This window comes from Xyrauchen texanus, chromosome 3 (genome assembly GCF_025860055.1).
Source record: "Xyrauchen texanus isolate HMW12.3.18 chromosome 3, RBS_HiC_50CHRs, whole genome shotgun sequence".
Classification (NCBI taxonomy): Eukaryota; Metazoa; Chordata; class Actinopteri; order Cypriniformes; family Catostomidae; genus Xyrauchen; species Xyrauchen texanus.
Window position 1 is genome coordinate 13,846,703 of NC_068278.1, and position 26,465 is coordinate 13,873,167.

At 36.5% G+C, this 26,465-nt stretch overlaps 2 protein-coding genes across 2 annotated transcripts in view; both read left to right on the forward strand.

The window, feature by feature from the left end:
- Nucleotides 1-1,881: 1,881 nt before the first annotated feature.
- On the forward strand, nt 1,882-8,417 carry LOC127628414 (uroplakin-3b-like). Its single transcript, XM_052105145.1, has 6 exons — nt 1,882-2,030; nt 4,645-4,794; nt 5,002-5,233; nt 5,672-5,754; nt 5,856-5,985; nt 6,386-8,417. The coding sequence occupies exons 1-6, from the start codon at nt 1,967-1,969 to the stop codon at nt 6,579-6,581; spliced, it is 855 nt and encodes a 284-aa protein (XP_051961105.1). The 5' UTR covers nt 1,882-1,966; the 3' UTR covers nt 6,582-8,417.
- Nucleotides 8,418-12,185: 3,768 nt separating this feature from the next.
- The window catches only part of LOC127629448 (ras GTPase-activating protein 4-like), a 72,960-nt gene continuing 58,680 nt past the window's right edge, over nt 12,186-26,465 (forward strand). The window contains exons 1-3 of the mRNA XM_052106556.1: nt 12,186-12,483; nt 17,196-17,252; nt 19,036-19,149. Of these exons, the coding sequence (XP_051962516.1) occupies nt 12,419-12,483; nt 17,196-17,252; nt 19,036-19,149 (236 nt within the window). The 5' untranslated portion in view covers nt 12,186-12,418. The remainder of the gene's footprint in view (nt 12,484-17,195; nt 17,253-19,035; nt 19,150-26,465) is intronic.

Consider the following 26,465-nt stretch of genomic DNA (forward strand, 5'->3'; position numbering starts at 1 on the left):
TTCAAAATTATGCAACAGTTTGCAGTAGAAACAATACTGATATAATTAAAAAGCTGATACTTTCCTTTTTACTTTACTGCATAAAACTCAAAATGTGCTTCAGAATGATAGAGCAGATCTGACACACACACACACACACACACACACACACATTGGGTTTTTAAATGGTTTGTGTTCCTATACTGTATATTTGTATATAAATACTGAAATGTCTGTGACCCTGTCTCGGCTCCTAAGCACAAAACCTGAATGAGTGGTTGCGATCCAGCTCTTTTTATACCCGTATGTCCAGGGGAGTTGCATGCAAATTTCACCCGCCAATTCCCATTGGCCTTTTCTCAAAGATCAGAGGTATTTGGGGCTCCCAAGAGCGACCCCTAGTGTCACTACATCGATATCAGGGAACAGAGGTTAGTTACAACAGTAACCAAGACAAACTGTTCCTCTGCTCTTGGGTTTCTGTCTCGCTCTTGCTCTGTGACACAAACACATGGAGCATTTTATAATATTACACCAATTATAAGAAATTTCTTTCACTAGTAAAGTGTTATCTAAGTATGAGGTAAAGTCAGCATTGACATTACATTTAAATGTAATAATGTTGTAACTGTAATAGTCACTGTTTGGATCCTGTTGTCTTTTGTATTGCAGTGTATTTCTTTAATACACTGTAAATGTTAAAACAGCGGTGCTACATAACATACCCTCCAACCTTACCACTCAGTAAATACTGTTAATTGCTTTAGTTTATAGTCTGATTTACCACTATAGGATTTGGGATTCTTATTACGTCATGATGTTAACTGACCATTTTAGTGTTTGCCAGTGATGTTTATTCTGAGCTTACCATGTTAATTTATATATATATATATATATATATATATATATATATATATATATATATATATATATATATATATATATATGAATATCTCACAAGAGAGAGAGAGTGAGAGATTTAAAAACGACTTTATGCTTCTAAACTAGTTTATTTGTGTCATGTCTAAGCAGGCCTGGTTAGGCTGGTTTTTACCCAGGTAACCTCTTTTTCTTTTCTTTTTTTAAAAGAAAATATGTAGGCAGTTTCTGGGATAACAGAATATGTGACCTGCTTGGTCCCGAAAACCAATATTGTGGTGCTAATTAAAAATGAATAATTTTGATATTTATTATCTTATTAATTAATACTTGCAATTTAGGTAACACCCATTATTTCCTATGCCCTAAGACTAGGAATGGAGCACTGCTTCTATTTTTCAAAGACTGATTTAATTGTGTAACTAAACTACACACCCCTGCTTTTAAATGTGGTGGCTAATACAAGACTTGCCTGCTTTTGTGGGAATGAAGTCACCAGCATGCAGTTGTTGACTTTAGTTACTAACATTAGTCACTCAAACTCTCTTTCAATCCAACTTCACTTTATTTACCATTAAAGGGATAGTTTACCCACAGGAGTTTCTATCTTCCCTGGAACACTAAAGAAGATGTTCAGCAGAATGAAAGCCTTAGTCGACATTCAATAGTATAAACACTGCCTAACATCTCCTTTTGTGCTTGTCAGAAGAAAGTAATTTATAATGGTTTAAGGAACAGCATGAGGATGACAAATGATGACAGAATTTTGATCACTTATTGCAATTTCAGGTTATCTTGGCACCATGTAATGACTTTGTAATTGATAATGCACACGATTCAAGGTAGAATTGTTAAAAATTATATGAAAACATTTTTCAAAGGTTACATAGTAACAGTAGTCAGCATTTGTCAGGATGTTGTTATGCGCAAATCACCTCCCAGTTTCTATCTGGGGTTCACACACCCTCATGAGAAAGCTGTCCCCTCCCTTCTACCTCTTTTTATTTGAGTCAATTCATTTATACAAGGCTTATTACTGAGTGCTAGGCTAGCCAGGTTTGATCTTGCTCAGGATTGTATTAATAAGAAGCTAGCTGTATTCTTCAAGATGAAAACAAATGCAGTGATCCGTTTGATGTCAGTGCTGTCTATTTGTATCCAGATGGTACAAAGTAAGTGTATTTTAGCTTTAATTATCTATGTTTGCTTGTTCTTTTGAAATAGTGGTTGCTGTAGAGATCTGATGTCAGTATTACAATATGACTCCACTCTATTTGCTTTCTAATAGTTTTGTTTACCTTTTACTTGAGCTCATTTGTGAAAGGTGGATTGTGAAAAGTGAGAGTAAAGTGTACAATATATCCTAGTAAATTTTCATGTTTGATTTCTGCCTGTTGTGTGTATTAACATAAATAAAGGCTATTGAACAAAGACTATAAAAGCTCAACTTTTAACAACAAATGTCAAATCTCTTCCTTAGCTCTCTCTCAAAAAAAATAAATAAAAAATCTTCAAGAACTCCACCCAAGATTGTATATTTGTACTCAAGACCAAGTCCATCCTGTTTTATAATACCATTGCTATTCTGTATTTGAATTTCCAGGCCACAGTTGGCGTAAGGATTGTCCACAAACTGCTGAATGAGGTCAGCTAGGATGAAACTTGAAGACATAAAAAGATTAAGATTAAGATCTTAAAAATTATAGCTAATTATTAAAGAACAGCATTTTATGTATCAATCTGAACCAGTGTCATTTTCAGAAAACATTGCCATTTTTTATAGAATGATCTTGGATCCTATATAATATACTATAGCTCTGGAAAATATGAAGGGACCACTGCAAAATTATCAGTTTCTCTAGATTTACTATTTATTGGTATGTGTTTGAGTAAAATTTACATTTTTGTTTTATTCTACAAAGCACTGACAACATTTCTCCCAAATTCTATTGTCATTTAGAGCATTTATTTGCAGAAAATGACAACTGGTCAGAATAATAAAAAAGATGCAGTGTTTTTAGAACTCGAGTAATGCAAAGAAACATGTTCATATACATTTTTAAACAACGCAATACTAATGATTTAACTTTGGAAGAGTTTCAGTAACTTTCAGAAATCAATATTTGTTGGAATAACCCTGATTTTCAATCACAGCTTTCATGCGTCTTGGCACACCAACTAACGCCTCTCTACCAGTCTTTCACATTGCTGTTGGGTGACTTTATGCCACTCCTGGCGCAAAAATTCAAGCAGCTCAGATTTGTTTGATGGCTTGTGGCCATTCATCTTCCTCTTGATCACATTCCAGAGGTTTTCAATGGGGTTCAGGTCTGGAGATTGGGCTGCCCATGACAGGGTCTTGATCCGGGGGTCCTCCATCTACACCTTGATTGACCTGGCTGTGTGGCATAGAGATTGGTACTGCTGGAAAAAACAATCCTCAGAGTTGGGGAACATTATCAGAGCAAAATTATATAATTTTGGCTCCATTGAAGGTTCCCAAGAGCACAGTGGCCTCCATAATTCTTAAATGGAAGAAGTTTGGGACAACTAGGACTCTTTCTAGTGCTGGCCAAACTGAGCAGTCGGGGGAGAAAGGCCTTGGTTTGAGAGGTGACCAAGAACCCGATGGTCACACTAGTTGAGTTCCAGAAATCATGTGTGGAGATGGGATAAACTTGCAGAAGGACAACCATCACTGCAACACTCCACCAATCTGGGCTTTATGGCAGAGTGGCCAGATGGAAGGCTCTCCTCAGTACAAGACCTGAAGGACTCTCAGACTGTGAGAAACAAGATTCTCTGGTCTGATGAAATGAAGATTGAACTGATAGGCCTCAATTCCAAGCATCATGTCTGGAGGAAACCAGGCACTGCTCATCACCTACACAGTACCATCCCAAGGGCGAAGCATCATGCTATGGGGGTGTTTTTCAGCGGCAGGACTAGGGGACTGGTCAGGGTTGAAGAAAAGCTGGACGCAGCAAAATACAGAGATATCCTTAATGAAAACGTCCAGAGCACTCAGACAGGGCTGAAGGTGCACCTTCCAACAGGACAATGACCCTAAGCACACAGCTAAGACAGTAACAGAGTGGCTTACGGACAACTATGTGAATGTTTTTGAGTGGCCCAGCCAGAGCCTGGACTTGAACCCAATCGTACATCTCTGGAGAGACCTGAAAATGGCAACGGTCACCATCCAACCTGACAGAGCTTAAGAGGATCTGCAGAGAAGAATGGGAGAAAAAAGGGGTAGAAAGTTTATGAATGCACTGTGTATGTATATATATATATATGATGTGAAAACAATCATTTCTTTAAAAATTATTTGATTAAAAAAAGTATATTTTTTTTACGTTTTCTTTTGTATTACATTGTATTTGGAGTATACGTTCTGTATCCTGTTAATTATATAAGTTGTAAATAATGGGGACATACAAATGACACCATTTTGTGAGAATGACCCACCACACAGCTAAACACTGATGTCTAATTGTAAGAACAGAATCTAAAAAGAGACAGAAACTAAGAGACAAGGCAAGATATGTACAGCCCATCCTTGCCCATTGTTTTCCACAGGTACGCCTGTAGCTTTCTAATTACACCATTTGTAGTTTGTAGGTGTTGCACAATAATTCTCCCTGTGACAGGAGCAAGTGAAACAGGTTGAGCCCACTATTATTCACTCACTGACTAGTGGAGTTGAATGGGGATTAACTTCGAACAACAGTGGCACTATAAAATGGCTCTATAAACTTTCTAATGCACTTTCTGTTTCTACAGGTCAGGCAAACAAGCCGGAGATCACCGCTAATGATTTCCAAGCCAAAATCACCACTAATTCTGTAATACTGAAGCAGCCACATTGTAAATTTAACCAGATATGCACTCCAGATAACTGTGAGATATGGCTGGTGCCATCGCTATCCACAGGTATACGTATTTTTTTTTTTAGAAATTAATAAAGAACTCTGTTTACTTTCATGAAGGGTGAGGATGAATGAGTGCATATATGTGATGTCACTAAAAATATGTAACAAATGTTACACATGGTGAGACTACCAAATGGGTATTTGGGGTCTTGATAAACTAGGGTATACTTTTCTAATTTCTGTAACTTCTGTACCTTCTTTCATTCAGCAATCAATAAGTTTGAATTGGACAGCGCAAAACCCGACATCCTCAGCCTGTCACCTTACCCATCAGCATTCATTGACCAGCTGTCAAAAAACTACTTTCTAACCAAAGTTGGATTTCTGAAAGATTTCCCCTGCAGTGGCTTATCAGATACTCTCTACTTCGTTGTCGGAGCAGATGGAAATTGCACTACCACCAACTGTAATGGAGTATTACCTGTTGGATCCACTGTTAGGTAGGATACTTAAATGAATAGATCACCCACACATGAGAATGATCATTATTTAGTGACTCTTGTCATTCCAAACATGTATGCTGTTTTTCCATGGAACACAAAACAGAAAATGTTACATAGAAAGGTTTGCCTGTCCATGTCGGTCAAGCTCTTGAAAATACCAAAATGTAAAAGTGTATGTGATTTGTGCACTAGATATAAGTCTTCCAAAGTCATCATTCACTGGTAGGTCTTAAAAAATATTACTTATTCTCCATAGAAAAATACGGCAAAAGCATACAGGCTTGGAACGATACCAGGGTGTGTAAATAATGACTCAGAATTTCCATTTTTGGATGAACAATTTCTTTAATAAATGCCCTTAAGTAGCCCAAACTTGTGTTGTGCATGTAATTCGAGAAAGGTTTTGCTGTAACTGTGTGTGTTTTTCACTTGCAGATTCAAGTATGTTCTTGTGGATGGAAACAGCAAGATAATTATTAGTCAAACAGACTGGTCTGACGAAATCCCTCTTTACAAATGTAAGATTCCACAGAGTTCATAATATCAAGTTATCATTTGAATTAATATTCAAACTGCTAAGAAACATTGGAATGATTAAAACATCAATCTATTTATACAGCAAAAGACCCTCAAAGCATCAATGATGGTCCAAATAGGAGATCTCCTACCATGATTGTCATTATTGCCATCCTCTGTGCGGCTGTGGGTCTACTTTTGCTCTTTTTCTTTATCATGCTATGCTTAGTCTGGTGAGTAAAACTATAAGTAAACCTCATATACAGTTACTCCAAAATGTTTTCAGCCACACTTAAAATGTATAAGCTAATGCCATTGCATTAGACAACAAAATCCTTTCTTAGTCATTTTTGTAAGTAACTGCTCCCATTGTCATTTTTAGTACATGTATGAAGTCAGTTCCCCTGATTTTTGACAACTTGAAAGTGTCCAAATACATTTTGGTCTTAATTTTGAACATTATATAAAAACAAATTTATTCCTTTAAAATAAATACCACTTGGTTTGATGTTTTTGCTTTCTAATGCAATGACATTTATACATTGTAAGTGTGTCTTAGGTGCATCAGATTGCTCAAAGCCTCTTCTAATGTCGATCTTTTTTATAACAAATGTCTGAATCTTTTCAATCCAGCTGTAGCAGAAAAGACTCCAAGCCCATCACAGTTATGAACTCATTTCGTATGCCCCGCTATGACGTCCATAACCTGAAGAACTCAGTGCATCCCTACGACAATCCTGCCTATGAATCAGAGGGGAAAAAGTATACCACATCTGACACTGTGCCCAGGTCTGGAGTACTTCAGACTTCTGATGGCATAAAGCTATAAAAACTGTGAGCTTCCAAAGACACCATCAATGCATTAGGTAAACCGGGAAAACAAAACTACTATGCAGTGTTTTCTCTTTCAATACGTCTAATAGAAAAATAAAGAAGAGCGGATAGACTGTTTTAAACAGTATGATGACACTCTTAAAAATAAATATTACAGTTAGAATCAAAAAGGGTTTAAGAGCCTGATGGCATAGTAGGACATTTTTAAGTGCCACAAAAAGCATTTTATTCTCTAGTTCATGTTCTGTTGCTTTAAAGAACCCAGAAACTAAAACACTGATCTGAAGTTTTTTTTTAATCTCCAAAGAACTATAGAACAAACAAACAGCAAATCATAGTTCTTGATAAACCCAAGGTGCCGCAAAGAACCATAAAATAAATTTATTTTGAAAAGTTAAATAGATAGGACGTGAGGAAAGTTCAAATTGTGGCATTAATTGTATAACACTCAAATTGTGCATGTATGTTACATTGCTGTCTGTCTATCAAGTGCTTTTTGAAAAAATGGCACTTTTATAAACGCTGACGACATCAGATTTTGTCCTGTAGAACTTTTTCTTGCATGTTGAATAATGTAACCAGAATGGCTTTGTTGAAAGCATATTTGTATCCATTATCTTTTTCCAAATGTGTATGTAAACTCTTGTGACTTCAGCATTGTTTAATGATCAAAGGTCAAATAAATAAATAAAAACGTCCACAAAACACACTTACTACATTGAGTGCCACATACAGATGTGGTTCACTAGATGGTGCTCTTTAGTGACAAAGCAAATATGTCCAACAGTTACAGTCATTTTAATGTTTCCTAGTGGGGAGTTGACAAATGATGAAGACATTTGTAGACATATTTATTTAAGATAACACTTATAGGTGAAAATTGTACTGGTGTAGCCTAGCACATATCTTAGTGACAATGTTGCCATACATTTAGGCAAGGGTCAACAAAATTAACTGATTTGTGTTTTGTTTTTGTTTTGCTGTTGAGATTTTGCTGAAAAGTCTATTGTATGTCTATTGTATTCCAGGTTCAAAACAAGTTGATGAACACAATCGACACCATTTTTGGCATAATATTGATTAACACAAAAATTTTGTGACTCATCCCTCCTATTCGTTTTTAAAAAAAAGAGCAAAAATCGAGGTAACAGTGAGACACTTACAATGGAGGTGAATGGGGGCCAATCCATAAACGTAAAAATATTCACTAGATATTTTTAGACACAAGACATAAACAATATGTGTGTAAACATGATTTTAGTGTGAGATAATCACTTACTAACCTTTTCTATGTAAAGTTGTTGTCAATTTTACAACTCCGTTGCTATATGTTGATGTAATGTCAACAAACCTTAAAATGACGATAAAAATTATGATTTGAACAAATTTACAGTTCAAATAATACATGAATTTTAACAAAGAATTAATGCAAGTGCTTTTATAAAATTATAAGCTTCCCATTTCTGCCTTTAAACCCTCCAATAATTGGCCCCATTCACTTCCATTGTAAGAGCCTCGCTGTAACACACCATTTTTAAAGAAAAGGAGGGACGAGTTGAAAAAAAATTGGTTAAAAGATTTGTGTTGCCACAAATGCTGTCGGTTAAGCTTAACTTATCTATACAGAAATTACTTTAACTCTCCTTTGGTACTGAAAAATGGCACCTCCTTTTGGTATTCACGGTCATTTTTGACCGCAAGGGTGATGATGATAATGATACAATTTCTTCTTCCCTGAAGTAAGAACAATAAAATTATTTCTTTTGGGATTTTATGCTATTTTCATCTTATTTACATGTACATTTCTACATGTTACCAATAATTTGCATCTACAAATAAGCACATTTTGGAAAATAATTAAATAAATAAATAAAAATTAAGAAACTACACTTCTATAAGTTGAAACATGGAAGAAATATGAAAATGTGACAAATTGAAGGCAGATTATGCCATCTGGTACACAAAATATAAATAACATGATATAAATAACATGACTTGAAACCCATGTCATGCCAGTAACAGCCAGTAGATTGCTGTAGCCACCTGCTGTGTTGTCTGAGGACTTGTTGTAACCTAATTTTACATTTTATCACAAGATAAGCATTTTGATATATATTTAGACTTAATCAAACTATTATTTGTCAAAGTTTAGCATTTTAAAATTGATTTGAAGTGATTTGCGATTTATGTCATTATGCTTGTCATCAAACCTGACCATGGTGTTACAAAGAGAAGACACAGGATAAGCATTTATCTACCAATAATTTATTTTAACCCAAAATTGAATAAATCAAAGTAAATGCATAAGAATGTCAAGAAAATGAATATGAATAAACATGAAGAAAAATCTGAAAATTAAATTACAGTATAAAACAGAATAATCTTAATAAACTTTTTGCAATTTCACACTTTATATAGTAAACATTTATTTTGCAAACATGTGTGTGTATGTGTCAGATTACGGTTATCAGCTGGAAACAACAGATGACTTGTAATGCCAACAATGTCCAAAAGATAACTTTTTTTTAAAGTAGCCTACTTATACTCCATGTATCATTTTTGTCAATGTATAATCTACATTGAGTAGTCTCTCAACAAACATGAGGTCATATAAACTGCACGTATAACAATTTATGCAAAAATTTGGAAAATGCTGAAGTGTAGCATGTCACACTGCTTTCACTGATAAAAACTATCATAACTCTGTAGTTAGAAAATACAGAAAGATTTCTGGAATTTAAATTGTTTTTACTGAAAGGAATGGTAAATGTATAAATTAGCATTTAGAGTCTTTTTGAATTTTTTAAAATTATTATTATTATTATGTTATTTTGGACATAATTCACATGTAGGTCAAGGTGGTTGTACAACTAGTCCAGTGGTACTACTACTTGTACATCCATCACAGAATAACAGAAGAATTTGAAAACAATATTGTATATTCTTTAATACCGAATGAAAAGCCTCTGATAAATTGCAACTCATATTCATGCACACAAACATTATATTTAATTTGCAGAGACACGCTCAGGTAACTCTTTGATAGACCGGTGAGTCACAAGAAACCCACACAGTATTTCCCATCCTCTGGTCTCGGCACTAGAGGTATCGTTACTCCATCTGTATTCCTGGATCAATGAGTCACTCCAGCCCATGCTCACATACATAAACAGTGTTGCACTGCTGGTGGATTGCAGGAAAACCTTACAAGGGCCTCTATGGTATTGCCATTTTAACCTATTCGAAAATGTTTTTGAATTCAGGACCTCAAAGTGCAGATTCCAGACTCAAATATCTACACTTTCCTTTCATTGTTGTAGTGTTGATCATTTTGTCTGTTTATGTCTGTCTTGAAAACATCTCTGTCTGGGCAGTGAATCAACATTCTTGTTCCATCTTGAGGGTCTTGATCATTCTCTGATAGTTCTGCCCATGTTGAAGGCACTTCTTGCGCATCAGAATGTGTCTATGCTTTGATTTCCTTCAAAGACCATAATCATGTTGCCTTTCGAAAGTTTTTTCCCATTAGACTTGTTTAATCATCAGCTGCCTGCATCCACACAGGCCAGATATGTGAGACATTTCAGTTTGTGTATGTACACTGTAAAACCTGGTAAGCTGGAATCTTTATTCTGGCTGATCTAACACTACCGGTTTTGTCATGTAACTGTATTCAGGTTGACTCAGTGATTTTAAATACTAATTTAGACTTGAATAAAATAAATTTTTAGTTAATTCAGTTAATTTAGATATTACCACATTAATTATATTTTTATTAATTTACACAATTTTTATTGGATAGTCTCTTTCAACTACTTTGTTAGATCATGAGCTTATCAGTCATAGCATGTCTCGAATGAGGTCATTAATAAAGAAGCAGTATGACTTTTTGAAAAAGGAAGTGAAAAAGCAGATTACATGTTAAAACATTTCACGTTATTATAAAATACCATGCAGGGAACATGTTTTTATATGATGGTGAAAATGCATTCAATTAATAAGTTTGGTTGCATCTTATGTGTATATGTAGAATACACCGGGGCAAAAGGAATCCTGGGGTAAAAGACACTTTTAATTTATTTTCTCCCAAAACACTAAACAGCAGCAAAAACTACTACAGTATTTTCCTAAACACACCTGTTTAATTAATTAAAATCCCTGAAATTATCACATTTATTTTTAGACAAAATACTTATCTATCATTTTCGGTTTTGTTCAAGTTTTTTTTAATAACTGTCCAATAAGTTAAATGACAGTATTTGAGATAAAAAGGACCACTGTTGCTGGGGCTAAAGGCCCCCATAAAACACATAGTTTTGTTTAAGGAATAGTTCCCCAAAACTGAAAATTCTTTCATCATTTACTCATCCTCAATCCATCCAAGATGTTTAAAACTTTCTTTCTTCTGCTGAACAAAAACAAAGATATTTAAAGGAATATTTCAGTTCTGTAGGTCCATTCAATGCAAGTCAATGGGTACCAACATTTTGAATCTCCAAAAGCACATATTTCAGCATATAAGTAATCCATAAGACTCCAGTGGTTAAATCTATGTCTTCAGAAGCGATATGATAGGTGTGGGTGAGAAACAGATGAAAATTGAAGTCCTTTTTTACTATCAATCTCCACTTTCACATTCTTCTACTTTTATTTTTGGCAATTCGCATTCTTCGTGCATATCACCATCTACTGGGCAGGGAGAAGAATATATAGTAAAAAAAAAAAAAAAGACTTAAATATTGTTAGAAACGTGTTTGTTAGAAATGTGAAATTAATTGTACTTAATTAGTCTGTTTCTCACCCACACCTATCATATTGCTTCAGAAGACATGGATTAATCCACCGACGTCATATGGATTACTTTTATGCAACCTTTATCTGTTGGACCCTACAGTTTTGGACTCCAGAGACTTGCATTGTATGGACCTACAGAGCTGAAATATTCTTCTAAAAATCTTTGTTGAAGTTCAGCAAAGAAAGAAAGTCAAACATATCTGTGATCGCATGAGGGTGAGTAAATGATGAGAGAATTGTATTTATTTTTTTGGTGAGCTATCCCTTTAAGTGATTGGAAATTTAGACTTGTTATTAGGCTCATATTGACTGATCCAAACACAATGGAGATGAATATGCTTATGGAATACTTGAGATAAAAAAAAAATTAGAAAACATTTTTTATTTAGAAAAAAATCTAGATGCAGCACCACGAGATAGAGCAGAACGCAGGAGTGTCGAGACGCGTTTTTAACGTGACACTGCGTCTAAAAAACGCGGCGCTCTATCGCGAGACGCTGATAAAACAGCGTCAAAAGGGTTAAAGACGTCCGGCCAACGTCTGTTTAAATTGGAAAACAATTAAAAACTGCTCAGACGGACGCGGCCCCTTAGCTCTCTCGAAGGTAATGCCAATATGACCACACATGAAGACATTTCCCGGGAGTCTGTCGCATAACGAATCACAGTCGTTTAAATTTGACGCGACGCGACACTACTTGAACGCTCTCTTTATAATCAACAAAGCTGTCTAGAGTCGCTCGCGGGCAGTTTGCTTCCTCGAAATAACGGGCGCGTTTTAGTGTTGTCGCGTCGTTCAGTCTGCCCAATACTTCCAATCTTCAAGTGTATGATCCAGTCAGTCACTCCTCCTTCAAACAACCCACCGAGATCATACCCGCCCGCGTCAAACGCGTGGATTGTGTGGGAAACAGCGGTGCCGCTTCTTGAACCGTCTGTTCTTCTGGCTGTTTTGCAATGCTTATAACACTCTTGTGCGCTTACATGCGCGTTATTGAAGGAATAATAAGTACCAGCGCCTGTTGATACAGTGACAGCATGGCTAAACGAAGTACGTTATTCATCAGGATTGTGGAAGGGAAGAACCTGCCAATCAAGGACATGTAAGTGATGACTTTTATGTGTGTTGTGTTCAACAGTAATTTTGAGATGAACTAGATAGAAATGTTTTGGATGTGATTAACATACAGTATATAAAGATGATTCATTACCTGAAAGTAGTAGCCTAGGAGGGATTTGACAGATATACAACCACATTTAGTATTCTATCTAGAGAGCAGAAAAGTGCAGACAAATGTGGATTGCTATTGTATGTTATGGTACGAAATGACACAATATATATTATAAATGTTAATATATATTTTTACATCCAATCTTATCCAATACTATATTTGAAGCAATTGTCATAAACTGAAATTACACATGCAAATTATATCATATATAACAATTATTCTCAATAAGCATGAATGATCATTTTAATGTTTTATGTACATATTAAATATATGCTATAGAGTAAATGTGATACAGTTATTTACATGGGGGTTTTCTTTACAGGGGGAAATTAGAGCTTGGATTATTTATTGAGTTTTGCCATTGATATGAGCTGAACAATTTCTGAATTTATTGAAAGTTAGAAAGGTTTTTGTGTGTGTGTTGTTTTAGTACCTTTGATGATTTGGACTAGTAAGGATTTGACACAATAACAGAAACAAACACATACGCAACAGTAGAACAGAGAGAAATATCCTGTTGCTTCTATAAATTTCTATTTACCGTAATAATTAATTGCAAAGTACTTTTAAACCGTTTACTTGTGTGTGTATTTCTATTCAGTGTTACGCATCTCAAACAAAGAATACTTTTGATCTTGGATGCCCCCCCCCCCCCCTTTTTTATTTGGAAGCTTGTACCAAACATCTTTTTCATACCCTTAATGAGCAGTGTAAATAAAGGAATCTTGTTAATTGGTTCGACGTCCCCATTTTCTAATTAGCAGCATTCCATTTTGTATAACACAAATTCATGCAGTGCTCAGCTTATTGTTTTCCTTCTCCTGGCATGAGGTTAGAAACTGATTTCACCACTGTCAATGTGACAACAATTTATCTGCTTTTGTTTGGCCGAAGGACATCTCGCCAAAATTCTATCAGTGAATGACTGTTTTCATTAGAAAGGTAATACACATAAGCATTTCAGCAGTGTGGGCATATGACTGCAAAGAAAATGTGATTCTTAGCCCTTCTCTTCCTGAGCCACTGAATTAACTTCCTTGTATCATTATAGATTAAATTAATCACTCCAGCAAATTGAACTTGCTGGTTGATGGTCAGTGATATTTAAAAGTGTTTGTGTATGAGTGTGTACCAACCCTTACAGCAGATGTATTGTGAAGAGTGTTTGCATTGACAGTGTGGTGACATTGCCAAACAACACACAGTGACAGATTACACATGCTATCCACAAACACTCCGCCTCCCCCTTTTATTTACACATGCCCTGGTTGAGCTTTTGTAATGAATACCAACCCCAAATTTTTTTTCAAATGATTGCAACGCCCTGGAAAGAATAGGAAATTTCAAACTGTGAGCAATGATAATCAAGCAATGGGTGCTTGATCACCTAATAAACCAGCACCTGGGAACTGGGAATATGAGTTTCTCTGAAATAAATGTTTGTTTGAAATATTGGGATTTTTACAAGACTTACTGGCTGTTGATACTGTTGATACTGAGTGTACTAAGTGAAGTATCACTATTATTATTGTTTATACAGGGTAAGGTGTTTAACCTAACCCAAAATATTAAACTTCATCATTTACTTGTACCGCACTGCTTGTGCTATGGACATGAATGATACCTGGAATCTTTTAGCTTATTTAGGATTAGAAAAATCCTGTATACTGACACTGAAGGAGGGGACCTGAGAAGGGCTGCACAATCGAATAATCAGTTGTGATTACAGTTACAGCTGCCACAATAAACTAATCGTAAAAAGTGTTGATTATAGCATTCCATTGAAGTTTCTTCCAGTTGCACCAAAAAATCTATTTACAAGATATTTTTTTGCAGCAGTGAAGCATTAACCAATCACAGATATGTCTATTGCTTGATTTCTTTGAATAAGTTGTGGTTTTGTTTTTCATTTAGCTAGAAGGTGTTATGTATACCCTGTCTTGTTCCACTGTTGCCCTTTTGTTTACCATTTTTGTCACTTTTGTACTCCTTAGTTTTCACTTTTGTCCCTTTTGTAGCTCCACAGTCTTGTTTTCCCTCGTGTTCACTGTTCATTGTTTTCACCTGCCCTTGTTAATTTGCCTTTGGTTTCTGTTAATCACCTTATCATCTAGTTTGTGTTCTGTTTGTTCATTGGCCCCTTTGTCCCAGATTCTTGTATTTAAACCCTGTCTGTTTGTTCAGTCTCTGTCAGTCGTTGTTTGATCGTTTGAATGTGGTGGTAGGATGGTCCTCCTAAGCCTGTATTCCCGTGTTTCTAGTTTCTGTGTTTTCTAGTTTTATGTTTGTTTCCCCATCGTGGGTTTTCCTTTGTGTTAGTTTAATAAATAAAGATAACTGCATTTGGATCCTCAACCTTCGTCTGCCTTCTCCTACTTCCACAACCGTTACAGAAGGGCCAATGTAAAGTTGACCATTCAGACAACTAGTCTTGTTTTACTGGTGTACATATATACTGTATTAATAAAGTAATTGACTCTTTTGAACAGTCCGTCAATGTAAGTCTATGGGATTTTTAAGATTTTTGAATTGTCATTGTTTGAAAAATAGGGCTGCAACTAACGATTATTTTGATAATCGATTCATCTAACAATTATTAGAACGATTATTTGGCGATTATTGCAACAATTAATCATTAGCTCTTAACCGATTATTCTGTCCCAACCTGAAAAGTTTCACTAACAATAAAGAGGAAAAAATCTATGAAAAAAGGTTGGGAACCATGGTTTAGAGGTTCAGAGGTTTAAATATCTAAAATAATTTCTTAGATTACACATTTCTAACTATTTTAATAAACACCTACTAATGATCTGTTTAACATTACATAATAATGTAATAACACTGGGGGTCCCTAGATTGGCAGAGAAGGTGGGAAGTCTGTGAAGGTTAAGAACCTGTGTTTGCATTTCACAAAATAGCTAGTGAAACCATTTTGAACTCAAGTGTTGAGCAGACAGATCCTACAGCTTGCAGTTTGTTGAATAAATTCAGTTGTCACAGTCGGGCCTGGACACTGTCAAGTCGTATTCGTATACTCATTAAGTGTATCCTTGAAGAAGAGATAACAAAAAATTACAATAAAAGAGAACGGGAGAGGAATTTCTGTTGTCATCATCTCAATCTTCTTTCTGCAGGTGTTATGGGCTTGATAGTACGTGGTTCAACTGCCAAGCCACAGTGCTTTTTGAAGTAGCACCTGATTCTGACAGCCACATGTTTCCCCATTACACTGATAACAACAGGCAAAGATGAATCACCACATGGCGCACTCATTCTCTTCTCTTTACACACACATAGACACACACATATACTCATACACCTCATCAAATTTGCCAGGGGCCGTCATTACCTCTGAGTCCACAGAGGAATTTCACTATCCTCATGGGGACAACAGACTCCCTCCACATGTGCTCTTTTTCTACTCAATGCTCATTTGAGACATTCTGCAATTAATAAATGCTTGTCTATCTGACAGTGGGACATAGAAATTAAAATATAGTCACAACTAAATTGCATTATTTGGCACGACACTCAGTGCACCATGGCCAATGTTGGGTAAATTACTCAAAATAAGTAATCTACTACAAATGACTTCTCTACAATTGTAATCGTATTAATTAATTTACTAATTAATAATTTTGCAGTGGTCTCTTAGAGGAAATTATAGCTGTAGGTACTGTAAAGTGATATAAACAGTTACTGGATGATCAGGTGTATTGTGTCATAGCTGTTACCCTAATGTAACAGCAATATGCACAATATAAGTGGACAATTCATTCTGGCATGACTGTAATTTTGTATTGACCAATCCAGAAACAGAACTATCCATTTTATAATTATGCTTTTTGAAGGATTGGAGATCTTTCAGTTAGCTGTATGTTGCTATCTATTACAGTGTATTAGGGCTTTGAAAGATCCTGTGCTCTGAAATCACTGAAATGCGGCCACTGGAAGCATCTTAAACAGTGGGATATCAAAAGAGGTCAGCACCAAATCTGCCACCCACTGTTGTGAATCAGCTTTCTACACCTGCTGGTTTATATCATGTGCTCATTTAAACTGCTGTCTATGATGGACACCTTTTATGAGATTCCCCTTTGGAAGAACAAACTATAAAAACATTTACCATGCATTCTTCAAAATAGAGGTTCTTCAAAGTTTCTTACACTGTTAAGGCAGTAACTTCCAATTGTTCCTTTAAGGGGCTATTTCTACTTCATCTAATGCATTCAGGTTGATTCAGTGATGTTAAATAATATCCTTGACTTGAACTAAACCAGTTAATTTAGATGTTTCCACATGAATATAATTGAAACATTTATTTCCATGAGTGTAAAAAGAAGAAGAAGAAGAAGAAAAAGAAGAAATAAATTAAATATTTATTGTCTTCCTATATATTACCAATTCATATACATTTTTGATTTGGGTGAGCCACAGCATCATAATTAGCATTTAATTACAGCTCTTATTACAGAAACCAACTGTGTATGATAATACAATTAATAATGATTGTCTATGGAAAGTCACTGTGTGTTTCAGTTTTTACCCATATGCAATAACTTGACTGTTCTTTTCACTTGCAGAACTGGAAGCAGTGATCCATACTGCATCGTGAAAATTGACAATGAGGCTATAATCCGGTAGGTATGACTTTTGTGTTCTGACATTTAATTTTAAGCCTCATTATTTTGCAGACTGCACTGCAAATCCAGTTTATCTTAAGTCAATTATCATAATTTGAACAGGTTAGAAATTAGATTTCCTGCAAAACAGAACTAATTTAATTTGTGTTAATTTGAAATCCCTCATTTTACCATAGCTTGGTGTGCAGAACCAAAGCTTGTGTACTTCCATAGTTGGCATGTAAAAGTCATCCATCCACAGCTAGCCATAAATGTCTAAACCTCTTAGTACTCCTATGTGAGACTTCTGAGATGGAAAAGTAGTCACTATTGCGTAGGCATAGTGATGCCAGGTGATCCATATGGAATAAAAGGTAGGAGGTCCTGAATTGAAATCCAGGTTCTTATATGAATGAAAGCACTGCTAATTATCATTCTTTATAAAGCAGTGCATCATAATGAAAAAGTTTATTGTAATCTTTTATCTGCTATTCACTCCTCCCTCTCTCCATTGTGTCTCACTGTATTCCCAATGCCTATAAAAATAGCTGGAATTTTATGTTTTAAAAATAAGACCATTTATATCTACTGCGAATGACTCACTGTTACTGAGTTTGAGTGTTTTCCGAGAGCTACAATGATTATTTTGTCAATAAGTCACATTCTTTTCCCAGAATGCCAAATCTATAGGTAAATAAATGTTAAGTATGGATGTTTGGTTTATCAGGATTGCTTTAAGATAATCATTACCATAGTTTACAAGTCTGTTTGTACAGAATATTTAAATCGCATCTGCACAAACTGCCGTTCTGTGCTTAGAATGTAGATGTTACTAACCACCGTCTATCACTATGGTATAAGAGACACTGTTTAGTTAATGTTTAAATGCAAGCCGTCTTTACATTTGTTCTCCAGAATCTCAATTTTTGAGACAGAGTAAGAAATATAGAGATTGAAAAATTCTTTATTAATCCCTTTGGCTGTGACATAAATAGTAGCATGTAAAAACAAAATAAAAAAAAACCCCAGCTGTACATACACAGAGTGAAGTCAGGCATGTAATATTGCAAAAATAAATTCAGTGTTGGGGTTATTGGACACTGAGTGTGTTTTTGTTAGTTCAGCTATGATTTGTTGGCCATCACAGTGTTTGTTTTTCTATAACAGCAGCTTTCTTAGTTCTGTTGTTATTGTTGAAATTAACAGTCTGCTTTCCTATATTTCCCTACTCAATAGGGGCATTTCCTTTGATAGGAGTTCTAATTTTTTAAAGGCAACATAAATTCAACATTAAATTCAATAAATGTATTTATTTTCTTAATACATGTTCCTGGTCTTACTGTGAACAATTCACCAGAGCATGTTATTCCAAAGAGAAACAAATTCTCTTTGTAATCGTTCTTCAAAATGTAATAACTTGCTTTGCCTCTGAAATTACTTTCCATCTCCAAGCCCTCTTATTTTTCAACCCCTCCTCTCCAACTTTTCATGATGCATTCAAGTCACCCTACATTTTGTTTCTCGTAGAATATCCAATTTTGCTAGAAAATAAAACACATTACAGAAGTAAAATGGGTGGTGAACACTGTTTCATGTTAACTTTAAAGACATTTAATGTCATAGACAATGAATGTTGACATTTATAGGCCAGTAACAGTCACACTTCCCTTAAGCACAACTATTTCAGTAAAGACTGTTGGTTTTATGTTGATGTTAATTGTCCACTTATATTGTGTATATTGTGTTCTATATTTTGATAGACTGAGTGGTTTAATCAGTTTCCAACCTGTATCTTACTCAGGACAGCAACAATATGGAAGACACTGTCACCTTTTTGGGGTGAAGAATACAATGTCGATCTACCTCCCTCATTTCGCACAGTGTCATTTTATGTGCTGGATGAAGACTCTCTCAGGTATGAACCCTTCACACACCATCAGCTCCACATACTACTGACACGATTAAAGGTGAAGTGTGGGATTTAAAAAAAAATACTTTCTTCTATCCTAGTTTAGAGTAGGGATGGACATTTTTGGTGTAATTTTATAGTCGAGTTCACTAACCCATAGAAAATGAGTAATCGATTACTCGTAAATTAAAATATCAAGTACACGTATGTGAAATGTATATTTTGTTTTATTCACAAATGTTACCAAGAACTATGCTATTCTTTTGGGAAAAAATTAAATGAACTTTGCATGTTTTAAAATAGCAATAAAAAACTATTTGTACTCACCTGGAGCTTACATAGAAACCAATGCTGATGACATTAGGGTAATGAACATATATAAACACTGAGTCTACATAAAAAGACTATCACATTTTTACCATTTCACATGTTATTATTCAGAAAAGCAAGTGGTGAAAGTTGACTTTTTATCAAATGCGCTCTGCCACTGTTCAGATATTTAACGTACATACCAGTCTGATATGCTTCCGAGTTTCTTGTACCGCTTCGCATTTCCTTTCCACCATAAAAACAAATCCTTGTCTATTCATGTGCATGACTCCAATAAGAACCGTAAAGCAGTAGAGTAGAATTCTATAAGGGTCAAAATATTACAAGTACGGCCACACTTTGGCTTTGCTTGAAAGCAAACAAAGACGCCATCATGCCTCCTTCTCTCCTCACACACCTCGATGACAAATATTCACAGCATCCCCCAGTGGACTCAATTGTAACTGCAAGATGTGGTGAGAGAGTCAAAGTGAAATTATAGGATAATTCACCATTGCCCACGGCAGGCAAATGCGCAAAGGAAAATAAATGTGTGATGTTCAAGTAATGTTTTTAATACATGACTAGCTGGTGACAGGCGAGACTATATGTATGTCCAAATAATGGAGGACGGGGGAGAAGTATAAGTGGTAGGTAGGGATGCACCGAAAAGTTTCGGCCGAAAATGGCACTTTCGGTTTTCGGCCGAAAGAGAAAAAAGGCCGAAAATATGAGCCGAAAATATATACCTCCTCGCCCCGCCCCTCAGTGCTCTGATTTCAATCTGGATCGATCTAGCCCTTATCACAGCGCTACCCAACAAAGGCCGATCATGTCAGCGGTGTGGAAATTCTTCAAAGTTTCTGATAAGGACATCACATTTGCGATCTGCAGTGTTTATTCAGCAGAAATTTCAAGATATATATACACAGAGTACAGCAAGAGATTCTACAGGAAAGCACCCGATCCACAGCAGTGCCACAACTAGCGCTGCTACACCACAACTTGAGACGTATCTAGCTAAACTACGCCAGAAGTGACAATCCCCTTGACTACGGTCGCATAAACAAAGACCGCTTTCCTTTGCTTGCGCGGATTGCGCACAGGTATATCTGCCCAAGCACCAGCACAGAGAGTGAGAGACTGTTCAGTGCAGCATCTCATGTTCTTGATGAGCTTTCTGACAGGAGAGACTGTCAGAAAGTTTAGCAACTTTTGTTCTTGAAGAGAAACCTGTCACTTGTAGGTAAATAGAAACCGGTCCAATATGATGTGTATAGCAATTACATTACACTTGTTCTTCACTTGAGGATACATCTGTCGTTTACAGTTGCCTTTGGATTTAGTTCAATTACTGCTGTATTGCACTGTTGTTTGCACAATCATTTTCACTTAAAGTGTACATATGTTTACATAAACAGAATAGAGCACTGATCTATATATATAATTATATATTATAGTTCTATATAGATCAGTGGAATAGAGGCCCTCTGCCATTCTGTGTTCTGCCTTTTGTTTTAATTAAAATTACTGTTGCATATTTAAACTTTTTGAAAGATGTTAGCTAAGTTCATTTCTTGACTGTTGTTTTTCATATAATAGTTTTCTAAAACTTTACATTATTTGGATAATTGTTAATAAAATCTGTAAAATTTGATTTTTACAGAACTGAAAGAAGAATAATATTTAATATATTTTTTGCCCAATTTTGGTGTTACTTTCAATAAAAGTGTGATTTATTTTATTGGTTTGTAGTTTTTCAATTCAGATTCATTAAATTCATGAAATTAATGAAAAAGTATAAAATTAATACAATTATACACAACATTTTTTTTTTTTAAATAGGTAAAAATTTCGGTTTCGGTTTCGGTTTTCGGCCAAGTGCATCCTGGATTTTCGGTTTCGGCCCAGAATTTTCATTTCGGTGCATCCCTAGGGATCTGAACAAACCCCTAATCCCAAGTATAATACTTGGGTGCATAACATATGGGTCTCATATGAGGTATCGTTTAGGCCTTAGTCAAACTTACCCTCTTGTATATACACTGAACACTCACATTTACACACAAAACACATACATGAAACGTTCGCAAATACTCAAAAAACTCACTCGCATGTAACACTCTCATATACACAAAACAGATGCACATTCACAAATAAAATGTTCACACATGCACACAAAACGCATGAACATTCACATGAAATCTCACACATACACACAAGACGCATGCGCATTCGCATTAAATACTTTCACTTAATTCTTGCACATAAACAAAAACACATGTACAATCACATGAAATGTTGGCATATACACACAAAACTTATGCCCATTTTCATGAAACATTCGCATATACACACAAAACGCATGCACATTCACAAATAAAATGTTCACGAATACACACAAAACACATTCACATGAAACGCTCACATATACACACAAAACGCATGCACATTCACAAATAAAATGTTCACGAATACACACAAAACGCATGCACATTCACAAATAAAATGTTCACGAATACACACAAAACACATGCACATTCACATGAAACACTCGCATTTACTCACAAAATGCATGCATGCACGTTCACATGAAACATTTGCACATGCACAATACAAATGCACATTTACATGAAACACTTGCATATACTCACAAAACGCATGCACATTCACATAAATTGTCCACACATACACACAAAACGTATTCGCATTCAATTCTCGCACATACACAAAAAACACATGTACATTCACATGAAATGTTGGCACATTCATACAAAGCGCATGCGCATTTGCATGAAATGCTCACATTTACACACAAAATGCATCCACATTCACAAGAAATGCTTGCATATACACACAAAATGCATGCACACACAAAGCGCATGCACATTCACATGTAGCATTTGCAAATATACAATACAAATGCACATTCACATGAAAAACTTGCATATAAACACAAAACACATGCACATTCACATGAAATGCTTGCATATACACAAACAATGCATGCACATTCACATGAAACGCTTGCACACACACACATATAAATGTTCGCACATACACACAAAACACATGCACTTTCACATGAAATGCTCACATATACACAGAAAACGCATGCACATTAAAATTTTTTTCCACAAATACACATAAATTACATGCACATTCACATTAAATTTTCACACATACACACAAAACGTATGCACATTCACAAGAAATGCTTCATATACACACACAAAACGCATGCACATTCACAAAAAACTTTCGCACATACAAAAGGCAAGCACATTCACATGAAATGCCCACATACGCACAAAACACATGCACATAAAACTTTTGCACATACACACAAAATACATCCACATTCATTTGAAATGCTTGCAAATACACACACACAATGCATGCACATTCATAAGAAATGTTCACACATACACACAAAATCCATGCAAATTTGCATGAAATGCTCACACATACACAAAAAACGCATTCACATTTGCGTGAAACGCTTGCATATACACAAAAAAATGCGTGCACATTCACAAGAAACGTTCACACATAATGCTTGCAAATTCACCTGAATCACTTGCTTATATACACAAAATGCATGCACATAATCAGAAACGTATACACATATACCACTCACAATGCATTCACTTCTTTTACCTCTTAAACTAATGCATAATGCTCACTCATTCACTGGTTTACCTCTCACACACATAACACTCACACATTCAGTGCTTTTACCCCTCACACAAATATAACAGTCGCACATTCACTTCTTTACCTCTCTGACACACATATATAATGCTTATGCATTTACCAATTTACCTCTCTCTTACACACATAGAGCACTCGCACATTCACTGCTTTTACCTCTCACACACACAAATTTAACACTCACGCATTCACTGGTTTCCTCTCACACATACATTACAGCACCCTTTTTTAAGAAATCTATATGATTTGCAAATTAGACTGAACGGCTCTTGAATGAGACTTAAAAAACTGTCAGTCCAGGTAATTTTATGTAGACTGTACATGATTTATTTGGATTTAATATGGGATGCAAGACTGCTACCTTAAAATATGTGACCATTCTATATTATACGAGACAGTTGGTAATGCTAAAACACTCTGTCTACACAGGCTGCAGGCAGAGCTATACAGGGTGTAAACTGAAACATGGCTATTTTAAATAGTAAACTGTGGATTTTAGCGATCATACCACACAGCTTTTCTGCCGCCAGCCGCAGTGCGAGAGCAGAGTAGGACCCGTCTCTCTCACCCATACAGTGCTGATGAACCAGTTCTGTTTAGTACCACTTGTTATGCCAAAACCTAACACTTCACCTTTAATTGTTGGTTAATTGTAACAGAAATGTACCTGTGCATTGTTTAATATAAGGTATGTAAAAAGCTTAGAATTAAGTTATGTCTGTCATGTCCAAAACAGTGAAATCACACTGTCTTTTGTACAATCCAGTGTTTTACTAAATGTCTCGGTGACGTATGTAACCTCGGTTCCCTGAGACGAAGGGAACGAGACATTGCGTCAGGAAGCTAACACTATGGGGGAGTGTCCTTCTATAAAACCTAGTTGAAACCATTCTACAATAATGCCAATTCTAAAATTGGCTAGGGTGTTTAAGCCCTGCCCTTATAGGCGCAAACCTGTCCTGTATAAAAGCGGGTGCGCAAACACCATTTCTCAGAATTTTCTGACTGAGGGACAAGAGCACATCACTTGCACCTCAAAGAACTTTGAGTCTGTAGTGCGGCCAGATTATGCAATGTCTCGTTCCCTTCAATTCAGGGAACCAAGGTTTCTTATGTAACCAAGATATTCCCTTACGACTCAGTACACTTGACATTGCATCAGGAAGGTGACGCTATGGGGACGCCGCAGGTGACCGACATGAGAATGCCGCAAGTGACCCTAATGGTGGACCAGGAGGGGAACACTCAGAATGGATATATGAATATCATATAGTATTAATGAACCCCTTCACAAACCCAGTCAGAAAGGAAGTTTATTTGTAATGAAAGTGCCTGTGACTGTCTGAATGCAGGCGGTTGTGTAAAACATCAGGGAGCCCATACTTAAAAAGAGGGGCATAAGTATAAGATTGACCAATGAAATAGCAAGTGCTCTAGACAGAGATGACTTGCTATGATATAGATGTTACGTCTAGGTTGTAAAATCTTGTGAATGTGTTTAAGGAAGACCATCCTGTTGCAAAACATATGTCTTGTAAGGACACACCGATCGTCCGTGCCCATAAAGAGGCCACACCTCTAGTTGAGTGTACTTTTACTCTAATTGGGCAATTCACACCCTGCGACTTGTAAGCCAGGGCAATTTCATCAATGATCCAGTGAGAAAGGCTTTGCTTGGAGACACACATTCCTTTTGTGCATCCTCTATAGCACACAAAAAGCTGGTCAAACAGTCTGAATTGGCGTGTGCGCTCAATGTATGTGTGTAGCGCTCGCAAAGGGCATAACAAATGCAAAGACTGTTCCTCCTCTGAATTAAATGGAGGGAAAAAGGCTTGAAGGTGAACCACCTGCACTCTGAAGGGTGTGGTTAGAACCTTAGCCTTTTTTGGGTTTGACAGTGGTTTTGAAAGACCCGGACCAAATTACAGATATGAATTGTCAACTGACAGTTTTGCTAATCACAACCTGTTTTACTGAGGCCAAAGCCAGCAATAATGCGGTCTTAAGAGAAAGTACACGCAATTCAACAGGCTTGAAGTCAGGCCCCAGGAGCATATTTACCAACAAAGTTAGGCCCAAGTCGGGACTGTAGTTGGGCGCGGGGGATTTAGCCAGCCCGCCCCCTTTAAGTATTATGCTTTAAATCATGTTTGCCTATAGAGGTGCTGGCTTCAGGTGCATGATACGCACATAGTCACCACATAAACTTTGTGTATTGATGGAGTGAGCCCTGCATCCAATCACTCTTAAAGAAATTTCAAGTATTGGGCAGTTCACTAAGTACCAATTGGTGAACACATTCCATTTCTGTGTGTAAAGGTGTCTCGTGGACGGTGCTCTAGCCTTTAAAATGATGTTCATAACCGACTAAGACAATTCTGGCTCGTCCACTGTGCTTTGTTCAAAGGCCACAGGTGTAGGCTTCACAGCTCTGGCTGGGGATGCCAAATCATGCCTTGTGTTTGAGAGAGAAGGTCTCTCTTCAGGTGTATTTCCCATGGAGGCCCGTCCAGTACTTCTACCGTCTCCAGAATCCAGGACTGTTTGGGCCATTTCGGCACAATTAACAGAACTCTTTCCGTGTCCACTTGGACTTTGCTCATGACAGAATGAAGGAAGCGTACTGGGGAAATGCAAACTTGCGTTTTGCCGGCCATATGTGGGCCAGCGCGTTCTGGCGACTTATATACGCCACTACTGTTGTGTTGTCCAATCAAATCAGAATGTGGTGATTCACAATGTCAGAATGAAAAGCTCTCAAAGATAAAAAGACAGCCAGTAGCTCTAGGCGGTTGACATGCCATGCCCATTTCACACCTGTCCAGGTGTCAAAAGTCAGGCGTCCATTACACACCCCACCCAACCTGTGTTGGATTCATCTGTGGTCAGCACTTTCCTTATGAAAAGTTGACCAAGCATAACACCCTCTTTGGTAGAAGACAGGTGCTGTCCATGGTGCTAGAGTGACACCCGAGGCTACAGGCGCAATGTGGAACATCGGTTAAGTCAGTACTGGAGAGGTCTCATGTGTAACAGACCAAACAGTATGACAGTGGATGTTGCCGCCATAAAATCCAGCATTTTTTTTTTAAATGACTTCAGTGGTAGTGTTTTTACAGTTTGAACAGAGACAGACACCGAAGAATGGTCTGTACGTGCTCATTCATGAGTTACGCACGCATGCTCATGGAGTCCAGACAAATTCCTAAAAAGGAGATTTACTGGTTGAGGAAAAGTGTTCTTTTCGCCCAGTTGACATTAGACCAGATTTTCCATATGGCGAAGCAGCAAGTCTC